This window comes from Limulus polyphemus, unplaced genomic scaffold, assembly GCF_000517525.1.
Source record: "Limulus polyphemus unplaced genomic scaffold, Limulus_polyphemus-2.1.2 Scaffold439, whole genome shotgun sequence".
Taxonomy (NCBI): domain Eukaryota; kingdom Metazoa; phylum Arthropoda; class Merostomata; order Xiphosura; family Limulidae; genus Limulus; species Limulus polyphemus.
In genome coordinates this window covers 249,730-262,192 of record NW_013666049.1, presented here as the reverse complement: position 1 = coordinate 262,192, position 12,463 = coordinate 249,730, and the positions used below count along the sequence as shown (strand labels likewise).

Here is a 12,463-nt window from a genome sequence, read left to right as displayed (position 1 = left end):
GGGGGGGCCTGAAAAGTCGCAGGGATGGATAGAATATGATCTTGAATAACCAAGTACCTGCAAACAAGTGGTCAGTGAGCCAATATGTATAGTGTGGTTAGGACATGATTATACTGTACTGCGTATGCTAACCTTGACTCTACTGGCTGCTGGTGGAAGACACATTAGCTGTGTGACAGGTGACCCACACTACACTGACTGTGTCACCACTCTCTTACTTCTCATCATATTGTGCTAATCCCAACCAATGAGGACTGGATCTTCCATGCTCCACTTTAAGAAGAGGGGGAGGATTTGCATTGGGGAGACTTGGAGAAATGTCTAGATCCATTCAGACCACTAGACAGAAAGATCTTTTACTGGAGAATGTGCAGTGGGTGACTGCAAAACTCTATTTTTAAAAGTAAAGGAGAGAGGTCCCTGAAAGAAAAAGCTCCTATGTCCTGTTTGGCTTTACTTATCATGGACTTTTCCCTTTCGGGGTCCCTGCCTTTGTCTGTTCCTGCATGTGAACGAGTATAGGACTATACAAGCGCAATAGAAGAGAAGCATCAATAGTATAGACATCCAAACAATGGCAACTAGAACTGAAATGGAGGAGAAAATAAGTCTCAAGAGGAAGGTGGTACAAAGAGCAAGAAGCCAGTAGTATGCATTAGAGATTGCAAAACCACATTAAGGTCCTGGCCAGGCATGGGAGTCAGTAAAGAAAGAATGAGCAGAATAGAGTGGAGAGGACAGGGGAAGAAAACTCCCTATGGTACCAGCAATGGTGGAGACCAACAAACCATGATCAAACAGCCAAGTAAAAAAATGTAGAAAGGTGGTTCACAATAGAATGAAAAGGAGGAAAGACAGCTAGAGAAACTTCAGCTTCAACTTATTTGATTGGTTGTCATGGTGTGTACAAGCTGGCTTGACGTACACGATTCAGCTTTTGCATGGTGTTATACTTTACCCAAATGGTTGATCAGTGTGAGGTAATAACAAAATAATGCAAGTTGCAGATGTTTTTATTCTAAATTCTTCTTAACTTGTCCACAATTAATTTTAGCATTTAAACACAAGTTTTAATAATAGAATACTTTTTCTTCAGTATAGGGTTGATGTCAGCAGTGAGGCAATGCAAACTCTGATGATCCAGACACTTGTAGCCTACTAGATACACCAGTTTCTACTCAACTTCTGTGAAATAGTTCCAATAAAAACACTTGCGTGTAATTAAAATGAGTTCTGATATTTGAAAATATTTGGGAAGAACACATGACACAGATTATTTATAGATATAAATTGGATAAATACATATTTATTAATATTTAATGCATAAAATAATAAATCATGACAAGTTAGTTACTTTCGGAGAATAATAATGTTTTAGTAGCATTCCCAAATCTGCTAATGGGTATAAAGGTAATTAACAACCATTTGCAAATGCCTTCAGAAGATAAGGTTGAAGCCTGGATTGAAGTGTAAGACAAATTAATATAAAGCAGTCTCAATGGACACACAACCACTCAAAAGCTGTTACAAAGAAAAGGTAACCAAATTAAAAAGCTTAAAGATCATTGAACAACAAACCATGCTTCTTACATACGAATATAAATTTGAATTGTTTGGTAAAAATGAATGAGTTTCTTCAACCACAATTCTTTTATGCACAAGGAAATGCAGCAAAATCCCAGAGAGAAACTACATTTTACAAGAAACCTAAATATTCTCCTAAAAACATTACTTCTCTGACTGAATATAATACTTGCAGTTTTTGGAGACCTAGAAGAAGCATTACTAAATTAAACTGTGTAGGTCAGGGAGTTAAAACTTACATGCAATTATAATTATCATCTAATCAAGTAATTGTTAGATAAGAGTGTGTCAAAATGAGATCAAACACGAAAATGATATCTGATTTGTTCCTAAGTCATCTTTTGAAATAAGAAATCAAAAATATATAGCATTAGTGCTTGAAATGTCATATTGTATATGCAATACATCATTAGTGTCATGCATTTCAATAGACTGGCAATTTTTGAAACATTATGGCAAACTCCAGTTGCTTAAAGAATAAAATAAACATCTAAAATCCCGCTGCAATGATAAATGTTTTTGAAAAAACTCAATACTACTACTCATATCTGTTACTGATATCTGCTTTTACTGAAATGCTTATAACATTGAGGAAGTTTAAATAAAATACATTTAATTTTTTAGAATAAAATTTCATAAATATATTACTTCCTAATTATTACACACAAAAATAACCTTAAGATCACTTTTAAATCTTACTTGATTATTCCAAGCTTTCCTATAGCCATCCCGTCCACTCCAGACATATAACCGACTATTGATAGCAACAGAACAGTGGCCAGCACGTGCTCTTGGTATGGCATCTTCAAACACTTCCATAGCTAGAGGTTCCCATGTCATTGTTTCTGTGTGTACAAAAATGCCCATTATAAAGTTTGCAAAAAACTAAAACTGAAATAAAAATAGACATTCTACTATAAGCTCCTGCTTGATACACATAATGAACATCTTACTTCTGCATGATCATAAATTAATAACAAGTTATACAGGAAAAGTTTAAAGGATTTCACAGAAATAGATACAAGATATCTCCTGATAAAATACTACAGAATTTATTGAAACTTAATTTCCTGAATTTATACATTAAAGCTGTATAAACATAAAGGAAGTACTGAAGTTTATGGAATTCAAAATTATTATAACATTACATAATTTTCAATTATTATAACAATACTGAATTTAGATGAATATTTTACAATTAGTAAAAGAAAGATTTTTTCCAGAGCATATTTTGAAAGGCCCATTAGTTTTTTGATGAATTCACACAGATTACTATCAGAAAAAGTAACACTATTTATCAAAATGCACTACTGTTTAATGCTTAAACAAATATTTGAGAACCTAAGTATCACTCTCACCTGAGATGTTTGATCCTACTATGAATATTCAGTATACTACTGATAAATACTGGTAGCTCTTTTATTTTATTATTATTGTTACTTAAACTGTATTAACAGCAAGATTTTAATATATAATTAACATGCATGTCCACATACAAACTGAAAATCATGCTCAATTATTTGCAGTAAACACGTATGCATAAACTATTCAATAATTGACTTGTACTGATACTACTGTATTCTTCAGATTAAATTAAACGTACCATGTTTTAAGATAACCTTAAAATGCCAGTTATGGCTGTTCTTCTTCCTAAATGTGTTCCCAGTATGTTTTCATACAGATGTACCAATCGGTAAAGCTGTAGGTTGTATGGATCTCCTATCATTGATAAGTTTATACCCAAACTTATATACATATATATGCGTGTGTGTGTGTGTGTCATATTGAATCATGGGTATTTCACATAAAAAAAAAAAAAGCTGGAATAAGAATAATGCTAATCAGTCAGCTTTAAAAGGAAATTTAGAGAGAAACATCTTACCTAAGTTCAAAGAAGCTAGTGTGTTTGTGCACTTCCATTCCTTCTCATGGGTTGCCGCTTTACTATCATCCATCACTAGAGGGACCCAACCACCAAAAACAAACATTCTGTTTCCAATCAAGGTAGCAGAATGCAGACTACGAGGCAGGGGAGGAATACCATTCACCACTGGTTTATGCCACTGCATTGTATCTGAATCAATTAAAATAAAGCAAAAAAATTAACATGCTTAACATAGATAAAATATACAAAAGAAATAAGGAAAAGCAAATACTCATAAAAAAACCATTCTAATAATAGCTGAAATACACATTTGTTCAATAATTAATTTTTACCATACTTATTATTAATTTAGTTTCTAAAGAACATTCTCATTTAGTTTTCATTATTATAGTTACGTCCATGTAAAAAAAAATTAATGCATCAGTCTAACATGATTTCATATACCAATATGTTCGTATATATATATTCTTGAGAAAAGCCTATTATGGAAGTAACTGTGTTAAAAGAAAAGACTGCATTTATTCAGTTAAAATATGTGCATCCACTGTTAACAATCCTAATAATTATTATAAAAATCTACTGAACATCAACAACAACATTATTAATTCAGAGAAATGTAAAAAACAAACAAAATATTGTCAATACAGCAATGAAGTGAGTTTATTTTTGTATGCCACAAGTCCAACTCAAGTGATTAGTTTGATATTGAAAGAAATGCTTTCTGGGAATTAACTTGTGCTACACACACACAAATTAATTCTATTTTTTGTTTATAAACCTCAGGTTTGAAACCCAGAAAGAATGAGCTGTACAGAAAAAATTGCTTGCAGTCAAACTTGATTTTAATCATTTCTGTTAGAGATAAAATAACTTGTTGTTTTGGAAATTTAGGCATTTTACATCACTGCATTGAATTTCTTTTATAGCATACAAATAACAAATAACTTTTGGTTAACATAGGTAAGTACCTAATGCTACCCTCTCTAGTCTAACAACATATAGCATATAATGTTCCCTGTGTGAAATACTATGATGTTGAAGGAAACTACACTGGTAAGAAGTTTTAAGCAAGATTTATAAATTGAATTATGTCTGAACATATTTCACAAACTAGTTTATTGGATAATTTGTTCACTACAATGTCAGAATTAATGAATCTTATAGAAGGCTTAATCAATAAGCAATTACATGAGTGGAACAAAGAATTTGATATGTTTGATGTAGAAGTATTCCAAGATAACTTCAGTGCTTTCAATATCAATGAATATTCAGATATTTTGGATATCGAGAATTAATAAAGTATTGTTTGTTGTTGTATTATCAGACTCCACAGCAGTTTCTTTGTTCCACTCATGCAAATGAGATAAGAATCCACAGATAATGATGCATAAGCAAGACAAATAAGCTGGCAAATCCATATGGTAAGGGTGATAGGAGAAATATCATGGGTAGAGGAAGTATTCCATAATATAAAAATACAGGGATGAGATTCATGAAAGGAAGCAGTGTGGGCAACAAAACAAAGCAGATGATCTAAATCAGAACAGGAATGCACATATGAAATTGAGAGGAGGGAAACATGTGGTTATGTCCCCTTCATGTGCCTTTCACGTACAGGGGAAAAACTATGATCTGGGTAAAGGAGAACATAGGTATGATAACAGAGGATACAAGAGACATTGATATTGAAGATATTTGATTTACAATGACAACATTTGAAAAGGAGTAAGAGATGGTACAATGAGCATGTGGCCAAAGGTTCAAAAGGAGGAAGGGTAAGAACATGAAGGAGCACACTGTGATTCCAATAAGGTAGGGGAATCAGATGGGGCAGGCAAAAAGGCAAGAGAATGGTAGAGGAAGAAATGCAACAGGAGCTGGAGAAATGAAAGGTATTTGACAAGGCTGCCCTATAGCCTTCAATGCTAGAAACTGAGAAACTATTGTTGAAGAGCTAAGTAAAGTAATCAAAAAGGTGGGAAACACTAGGTTGGAAAAGTGAGAAATCATGGTGCAAAGCCCACCTCCAGAAAATGTGCCATATCCTCCAAGATTCAGAGCAAAAGGGACATAACAAGCAAGAATACCAACTTGCTGAGTCAGGGCCGTGAAAAGGAGAACCAACATTTGAAAGCAAAGTGAATGGCGGGGAGGGGGACAAGCACTCCCTTGTCAATTGATGTAAGAGACAACAGTCAAATTATTGGAATGAATCATAACCAAATAGACCCTTACTAAAGGTAGGAAATAATCCAAGGCCCAACAAACTGCAAAAAGTTCCAGAATGTTAACGTGGAGGGAAAATTCGACCACCATCCAATGACTGGAGATCTTCTGAAAATCCAGATACTCTCAAACCCTGTAACAGAAGCATCTGTAAAAAAGGTGTAAATTGGGATGGGAAAGAGGCAGAGGAATGCCAGTTGAAGTGTTGTCTCTGTCAGGCAAACAGACAAAGTGAACTAGTAGGGAAGTAGGGAGGATGATGATAGAGTCAAAGGGACCTTGAATGAGATTCCATTGATTATGTAACACCCACTGAAGACAACATGTGTGCACGACCGCATAGTATAAGGGTATCCATGGAAGCACAGGACTCCAAAAGTGACAGATAAAGAGGAAGAGTCTGGGCCCTGCTGAGGTAGTTGTTGAAAAATACCCCAAAATGGATAAGATACCATGTGGGAGTGAGATAAGATTTCTCCAACTTTACAAACCATCCCACATGAGCTGCCTCCTGTAGAAGGATTTGTTTGTTTGATTGTTAAGCACAAAGCTACACAATGCCCCCCACGAGTACTGAAACCCAGTTTCTAACAGAAAAAGTCCACAGATATACCATTTTGCCACTGAGTATGATTGTGAGAGGCTTATTGGAACAGAGCTAAAAATCGATATAATGATGGAACCACAAACCCTGATGGTAAAAATGGTGGGCAAAGTCTCTGACCACATGACAGAAAATGAATGGCACTGATGCCAAATTGAAAGGTAGAGCACAGAACTGAAAACACTCCACCCTATGAACAAACCAAAGGTAATGGCTGGATGCAGGAGAAATGTAGATATGCATCAGAGATTTCGACCTTAGTCATCCAAACACCTGAAGAGAACAACCAATAAAGGGAGAGGAAAGACTAAATGGTGAACTGCTGGAGGATAAAGAAGCAGTAGAGGTTCTATTGATTGATGACATGATGCCAATCCCCAGTGTTTTTAGGAACCACAAACAACTAGGAATAAAACTCCAAATAAGTGTGAAATACTTATTCAATAGTATCTTTATGGTAAAGATCTTGAATTGCCTTTGAGAGACATTGACATGAAATGGGATTTCAAGGAGGGAGGAAGAAAGTGGGTCGTAAAGATAAAGAAGGAGCAGAAAATTAAAAGAATAGTCTTTCTGTTAGAACCTGAAGAACCCAAGAGTCTAAAATGAATGGGCACCACAGGTGAACAAAGCTGTTTAAGTGCCACAGTGCCAGAACCCATGAAACTGGCATCGGAAAACACAACAATGGACAATTTGGAGACATACCACAAAAAAACAAGAAGGTGGCACCTGTAGTGGTGAGGATGCAGGAGAGCCAGACACAGCAACAGGAATAAGAGAGGGTTAGGAAAGATGAGAAAGAAGAGAGGAAAGGGAGGAATGTTAACGTGCAGCTTCCACTTGAGACTCCTAATACAGACTGTCATAAAAAGGGCTAGACAGAGGTCTCGCAGATAGAAAGCAGGCAGAAGCACATAATAAACTATAAGGGGAATGGTGAATACCTTGGAAAGGAGGTGCATGGAAGGAAAATAGGTAACATACCTGGGAAATTATGACCAAAAAAGCCAAAAGAGGTGGTGGGAAATCCAGAGAGGAAGTACAGGACAGTACAGCAAAAGCTGGAGGTGGAAAAAGGCTGCCCAAATCCTCATTGTTGGGACCAGATTCAGCCAAGGTTTTGGAGCTGTAGCTGGCCACAAGATAACTTGTTATTCATCATGGCCGAAACCTCCTCAGCAAAGCCACATAAGTTCTAAGTTGTGATAGATCAGTAGAGGCCAGATCGATAACAGATGGGGTTGTAGTAAAATCATATGGAAAAGAAAAATATTCCACAAATACTAAGTCAGCAGCAAATAAATAACAATAAAATAAGAGTTGTCAAAGCACATTAGAATCAAATGAAAATGCACAAGAGAGCAAAAATTGAGCACCACTTCATACTGGAATGCCTAATTGAGAAATGATGATAGTACTCTATAGTATAGAGGAAGTCAGCAGCACGAGGAGGGCATGTTACACTCCTATTAGTGGATATTTCTCACATGCTCATTTGCATGCTACAGCTCAGCTATACCATGTGAAATTACATGAGGGTGGGTGGAAACATCAAGGCTAGTGGTGAGCAAAAACTGAGCATATAGAGGGCAGCACAAGTTGAGAAAAGCTATTATATGAGTGGAGATAAGGTATTGTACTGGAAGATAACATTTGTTTTTAATGCCCTAAAACATTGTCATATGTTTTTGCCTAATACCAGTGATATGTCATTCTACAATATTTATTTTCTGAATCTCTGCGACTTACCTATTTCCAATTGCCATAAGTCACCAAGGCGACAACCACTCATACCACCATAGATGATTAGACGAGGTTGTTTGTTGTCAAAACTAAAATATCCAACAGCTGTATGAGATTCCCGTGGGGGTGGAGGTTGACCAAACACTTGAGGACTATCCCATGTCATTACACTAGAATATGGTTTCAGTTCCAGGGTACAGAGATCATTCAGGTACCTAAAAGATGAAAATGTATTTACTTTACCTACCTCAAACTCTTTATGAAGGGTTTTAACCAGTAATTATCAAATAGTTATGTGTTACCTACATCATTGGAATTCAAATATGGAACCATGATAGTATAAGTGCAAGCAATTACATCCAATGAATCTCAAAACTTTTTAGTTTAAAATACAACAATTTTCCTTCCCTTTCAAGACCAGAGATATGACACTGATATCCATTTTTTTTATACTCACAATGGAAATACCCATATTGCATGAAACTAAGTACAAACTTACTGAACAGTATCTAATTTTCAGTTCAGAAAAATTTAAATAATATGATTTAGTATTTCTACCATTGTTCTGAGAGAAACACTAAAAATACTTCCTTTCACCACATAATTTCAATTTTGTTTTTAATATTGATGTGGCCAAAAGTGTACATTTGTGTGCTTTCTTATAGCAAAGCCACATCAGACTATATGCTATGTCCACCGAGGGGAATCGACCCCTTAATTTTTTAGCATTGTAAAGACTTACTGCTGTCCCACCGGGGAAAGTGGCCAAAGAAGACATAAAAATTGGATTAAAAAGCAAAAACATTGAGTAAACTGGGTGTTTTCTGCTGAAGTCTCATGGTCATTTTCATACTGTTAGCGGATCATCAATACTGCGGTTTGAACAACATGTGAATTTAAAACTGTTGAACAAATATGACTGAGAAGGTTATATGAGATACAAACCTTTTGGCTGCAATTTCTTTGATAATATTAAAACTCTTAACAACTGCCTAAGAAAATCTGGAGGTAAAAGAAAACACTCTAATACAAGATGCACAAGTATAATAACAAAAATAACTGAGGATTTTAGTTAATACTTTTTAAGACCAGTAACATTTTTCAGTCAAATTAATACAGAGAAAAATTCTAGAAATAAAATTAATTTTTCTGTGTCTATTGAGTTAATACAAGTATGATTAATAGTTAAATTATAATTACTTATTGTATATTATTAAAGCACAACTAACAACACAACATGAACATTCAACTTGTAATGCATCATTGTTAGTGTTACACTTAACAGAGTTTGTGTAACACTAACTGTCATGAATATCCATTGTGATTATAACACTGAAATATGTTTGTATCAACTGAACTGAAAATATATGATTAATTCTATAGATAGAATACAATAATAATAAAATTATACAATTAACCTGGTGTCAACCAGTAATTATTAGTTGAAATTACTATTTTAAAAAAGAAAAATAGGTACCTGGGAATGTTGTTCTTTGGATCATCACTGTCATTTGCAAGTCCTCCAAATAAGTAGGCTTTGTTACCAATAAGAGTGAAGCTATGGCCAAGACGAGGGCATGGTGGTAATCCATTCTTCGGGGGACGAGGTTTAAGCCTCTTCCATTCCCATCGACTGGCTTGAAGCTCATACAGCTCATTTGAGTACTTGCCATACTCCACCATGCCTCCAAATACCAGAAGCCTTGTGCCATCACAAACAAAGCCATAGGCTGCACAACCAGGAGGAATATCTCCTTTCACTGGTGGTACAAACCACTGATTTGTGGCTGTAAAAACAACAACAACATATTAGTTAAATATATAGAGAATAATTTAAAGAGTTATCAATATTTTAAAAGCCCTAAATTGTATTTCTTATTAATTCAAATTATACTATTGTATAGATCTCAAACTGTCAGAATATTATGATCCAGGAACCTTAAAAGGTTGGTAGTAAAATTAAGACAGCTAAAATATGATATTATTCAAAAACAAGCACTAACACAAGGTTCAAAGATGGTGATGCCATATCATCAATTTCAGAGAAACACCAAACTTTATGTTAGTGTTTGTTTTTAACTATAACCCATTTAGCTGTTTTTATTTCACCATTGAATTTATTTTGGAATATCTCCACATTTTACCAATTTGAATGGCTTCCCATTTCTTAAATTTCAGAACCCCCTCAATAACTTTGGTGGCGATATATAAGTACAATATAAATAGAGACCTCACACATTTCACTTTTACTGTTTTGACTAGTTGATCATCAGTTGTTCTGATTTCCATAAAGATGAACTGAGGGTATGATTGACTTTATTTTAAAATGTCTTTTCCTTGTCATAGCTAAAATATTTTAAATTTAAATTTCTTCAGTTGTTTTGTGTAGTCTATTATATATGTATGTTAAATTTCATAACTTGTCCAGGAACTAACAATGGAAAATGACCACAAAATATAAATTCTGGTTCTGTTACTTCTGACACACAAACTCAAGTTCGTTCTTTCAGTGAAATGAAGATGATATCAGTATTGATTCCTAGGACAGGAATTGAATAAAACTGGTACAAAAGAAAAATAAAATGTGCAATCTGTAACTTCTGGTAACTGAGTCTATCCTTCTAAAAACATTCTAAACTATCAATGTATAAAAATGCATTTTATTTTTTGATTGCAAACCATTATTAATAAAAACTCCTAAGAGAAAAATAAATGATTATTCATATTACTTGTGTTTTTAAGGTAACATCAGAGATTCGCTTACGATACAATCTCCAGCTATGCTGGTACATCAAGAAGCTTGATCCCATAGTGGAAACATCATATAATTTTATAATAAAACGTTATGAACCTAGTAGAGAAGAAGATTCCATACTATTTAGCTCCCGGACTCATTAGATGTTATATAACTTTTTTATAAATTGGTTCCTAAATTTTTGAAATTGCATACCACTACCAGGAACCAAATCTCTCATAAAATATTCTTTTACATTGTGTAATGAAGTCTTTAACTGCAGATTACTTCATTTTCAAGGTTCTTATCCTTGGAAATCATCTATGCTTAGGTTTAATTTGTTCTTTCTCTCTAGGTTAATGACTATGAAGACTTGCTTCTCTATTGAGATTAGAATGATAGTGGTCAGACTGTTTCCACAGCCAGTTACAAGCAACTTCTTATTTTGAGCATCAAAGCCTTGAAATATGATAAACTATATAACTGATCTTCTTTATCAGAAAGTACAAGTCTTTACATTGTCAAATGAGATCTATGGAACTGCATAACCATACAGATCACTACACCACATACAAACATTTTTTGCTTTACACAGTCTCATCTTATCATTGAATGACCTCAGAATTTCACAGAAAAACTCCAAAACCACACCAAGGAAGTATCCTGAGTAAATGATACATGAGTTTGCTAACTTACCTTTCTAAAATTTACAATGGAGGTGCAATAAAAGCATCAAATCTTGGCCTACTGACATTCATGTATATACAAGAAATTTTATACACCTAAATCAAGTCACCTCTGGTTCTTAAATGCTCCAGAGAAAATTAAGTAAAATCTATTCAACCAGAAAAAATCTTAGTAATCCAATTCTGCACCCTTTCCTTGTATTCCTTCCAGTAGTAACAAATATACAGATCTTTAAATTATTCAACTGTTACCCCTCTAAATATAAATATATGTATATTCCAAAAATTCTATTGGCTAACTATTCAATTGAAAGCTTCAAGCACTATCAACAATCAAATCTCAATTCTAACATTATTTTCATGCAAGTATAATTTCCATACTTTTAACTGTATAATTTTCAATATTCTAACTTTGTATTCAACACTGCTAACAATGTTCAAAGTTTTATGAATATAAAAAATATTTTCAACTACACCAACATATCCTAGCATCTTTATATCATCAGAGTTCAATAGTATAAAACTAAAATGTTTTTTATGCCAACAATTTTGATCACACAAGTTGTTGACAGAACAACAAATTTCCCAACACAGTTCCCTTAACCCGATACTTGACGTGGCCATTTTGTCTTATTGTGAGGGCAAAATCATTTGTGAATTGAAAAAATGATAGAGAACTTATCTTTTATTGGATTTCAGATTTTATTTTTGTAAATAGTAGCATAACATTTAATTATTTGTACAAAATTGTATTGTTTAATGAAGTTTAAAGAGGAATTTAATGAAAAAATTCCTAAATTACGTTTTAGACTGTAAATAAGCACCCTCTACGAATTTTTTTTTAATTTTTAAGATATTTCCTTTCACTTCAGCACTGGTCCTGCCATCTATGATTGGTATCTAAACTTTTTTCTAATCTGTTTTCTTTATAAAACTGCATCTGGGCGTGTTAAACCTCAGTTGTAAAACTTTTAGCCAATTCTAGTCGAAGGTGTCAG

The 12,463-nt window shown here is 34.0% G+C and overlaps 1 protein-coding gene across 5 annotated transcripts in view; it reads right to left on the bottom strand.

The window, feature by feature from the left end:
* LOC106458284 (host cell factor 1-like) overlaps window positions 1–12,463 on the bottom strand; it is a 100,412-nt gene that overhangs the window by 77,172 nt on the left and 10,777 nt on the right. For all 5 annotated transcript variants that reach the window (XM_022384452.1, XM_013917776.2, XM_022384456.1 and 2 more), the window contains exons 2-5: window positions 9,523–9,832; window positions 8,052–8,260; window positions 3,467–3,658; window positions 2,284–2,429 (exon numbers count right to left, since the gene is read on the bottom strand). In XM_022384452.1, the coding sequence (XP_022240160.1) occupies window positions 2,284–2,429; window positions 3,467–3,658; window positions 8,052–8,260; window positions 9,523–9,832 (857 nt within the window). The remainder of the gene's footprint in view (window positions 1–2,283; window positions 2,430–3,466; window positions 3,659–8,051; window positions 8,261–9,522; window positions 9,833–12,463) is intronic.